Below are 2,765 nucleotides of genomic sequence, written 5' to 3'. Positions count from 1 at the left end.
TACGTATATAAATACATCAAGAAGGTTGAGGATAGACAGAGTGGTACATGTGTGCGTATAGACCCTATTGCATCCATATTCACACACCGCAAATGCCACAGAATACGTAATCAAACGTAACTTTGTACCTAAATCCTGAAAAGCAATAATAATAAACCTTACAGAAAGCACTATAATGACATACTTGAAGCCACCATTAAGGCATGAGCATTCCACATCACAGACCAAGAGCAAATGGTGGATAGGAGTTCAAGCAGATATCCAGTCTTTGAATTCGTACCTGGTTTAATTGAAACGTGAATGCCTTTTCATTTCCCTGTGCTTGTGGTCCAAGTAGGGGGTTAAAAAAGCGTTTTGGTTTATCTCTTGTTTTAAAAAACACAGCTGTGCGTAGAGGACAATGAACATTATTATCTGTCCCTGGTAAAATATGGGAGTGAATTGTACATTTGAACGTAAGGATCGGTATGAAAATCATGGCCGTAGCCAAAGGTCTATTACATTTAATTAAATTCCTATTATAGGCGGTATTTTTGCAGTCACACCGACGTGCAGTTGTATTTTTAAATTCCGTTTTGTTATTTTAGTTCTATATGTGTTTAGTTTATGTTTATTGAATCTGTGGTAATAATGATAATAATAATCCTCATACCTTCATAGTAATGATTATTATAGCAGACATGAATCCATATATTGAACATAATGACGATAGTAATGAAAAAATTTTCCCCCTTATTAAAGGGACAAGAATCTAAAATTTTTCCAAAAATTTTGCGAAATTTATCAGCGAAATCTATGAAGTTTTACCACGCATGAAAACCTCACAGGGATAAATCAAACCCGTTTCTTAATTCTAACCCGCTATTGTGCATTCTTATCTTTACCTTTGTCATTATTTTCTTCATCTGGCTTCACGAGTCGAGGTCGCATCTCTTGCTCCCAATCAACCCACTATTGCAGCTCTAATCATGCAATCATAGCCCCGTGCAACATGCATGGAGGGGCGTCCCTAGGATGCGGGTCCTCCTGACGCTCAGAGGTAGAGAGTAGAGAGTCATACGACGGGAGAGGACGAGTTCGCTGTTGCTCTTGTGTTTTAAAGGTCTTGCTTGTGTTTATCCGCCCGTGGGGATCTTGTGAATAGTGGGTTTGCGGGATAAGCTTTGTTATGCAGTGGATTTTGTCGTATTCTTCGTATATTGGGATTCGGTTTAAGTGGTTTTATGCAGGGAAGTAGTGTTTTTTATGATTTAAAAGGGCATTTTTGCAGGCAGTTTCCCTTTATAAAAAAAAATTTAAATGTAATATACCTCGTGTAAAGTGATGTATTTCTATAAACCTCGAGTAAAGTGAAATAGTTTTATAAACCGCGTGTAGCATAACGTAGTTTTATAAATTTCGTATGTAGTGATATAGTTTTATAAACCTCGTTTAAAGTAAAGTGAAGCAGTTTTATAAACCACGTGTAGAGTGACGTAATTTTATAAAGCTCGTGCACAGGGATTATTATAATGAGTATCATGTGCAAGGCATTAATAAAAAAAACAAAACAAACAACAAAAAAACTTGTACATGGAATTGATACTATAGTCATATTCTATAGTGAAGAAGTGCCATAATCCTCGTGTCCAGAAAATTACTGTCATAATCTCCATGAACAAGACATTAGTGTCATAAGAAACGGGTACATGGAATTAATATGATAATCTACATGTCCGCGTTAGCTTACATCTTATAACTCGGCAGAACAGTATCTTCAAGGAGGTGCTATCACTGTATAGGAATCGTGACTGTGTTTTCAGAGTAGATTAATTGGTACGGGCGAAGTCGAATATGTGGGGATAGCCTGTCTTAAATTATAGTAATCGTCATACATCAGTGGAAAAAAAAGATAGTGCACTGTTAATTATGGATATAATGATAGCGTATTAATATAAACTGAGAAAAAAAAATAGTTGAATAAAAACGGAAATAATCAACGATTTTACGACGTTTTGTTTAATACTACAGGACAAAGGGAAAGAAGGAACAGTGTCATAGACGGTTCCCAAAAATAATAGACTTTTTGAACGTCTTGTTCAAAGGGTGACAGACTTGTCATTCGAACCCAGATGTGTGTTGAGGGCGATGCCGGCATGACACTCAGCTGAAGCCCAGAGATATAAAGTGCCTTTTCATCAATTGATATAAAAGTAGATTGAATGAATAAATAAAGACAAAATAATGTTGAAGCAGGAGATAAAGCTGAAGGCGACAGTCCTTTTCGACAATGTGTAAGTGTTAAGTAAAAATACAGTGAGTAAGGAATGTGATAAGACGAAAGATTGAACATTAGGGCGATGATCAAACTAAACGAACGAATGGATAGGTGTCTGTTTATTTCTCAGTGCCATAAAGTAGTTGTAGTAACGAAAGGAACTCGGTCTGGAAATGCAAATGCAAGGATAGGGGGCTTCAACTTTCTATTTTTGGATATAGGGAATTTCCTTTTTTGAGATATAGGATGTAATTTCTTAACGTGGTAGTTTAATGAGGGAAAGCGAGCGAGATGAATGCAGGAGGAGTATGGGTACATACTTAAGTAAATATACAGTATTGTGTAATTAGATAGTGGTTGGTGGGGGGGGGGGGGGCGGGGAAAAGGAAATAGGGAGGAAAAGGAGAATTATATAAACAAGAAAAAGAATAATTTCACTCGAGGAAAAAAAATATTCTTTTTTATAAGTGATTTGCTGTGACTTGCTAAATTCTATCATTAATTGGTG

General features: G+C 36.3%; 1 protein-coding gene across 1 annotated transcript in view; it reads right to left on the bottom strand.

Moving 5' to 3' along the window:
- LOC125044475 (putative thiamine transporter SLC35F3) overlaps nucleotides 1–930 on the bottom strand; it is a 26,500-nt gene extending 25,570 nt beyond the window's left edge. The window contains exons 1-2 of the mRNA XM_047641164.1: nucleotides 885–930; nucleotides 185–280 (exon numbers count right to left, since the gene is read on the bottom strand). Of these exons, the coding sequence (XP_047497120.1) occupies nucleotides 185–280; nucleotides 885–930 (142 nt within the window). The remainder of the gene's footprint in view (nucleotides 1–184; nucleotides 281–884) is intronic.
- Nucleotides 931–2,765: the final 1,835 nt, after the last annotated feature.

This window comes from Penaeus chinensis, chromosome 35, assembly GCF_019202785.1.
Source record: "Penaeus chinensis breed Huanghai No. 1 chromosome 35, ASM1920278v2, whole genome shotgun sequence".
Taxonomy (NCBI): Eukaryota; Metazoa; Arthropoda; class Malacostraca; order Decapoda; family Penaeidae; genus Penaeus; species Penaeus chinensis.
Note: the sequence above shows the minus strand (reverse complement) of the source record. Positions and strands in the feature narration are given on the sequence as shown.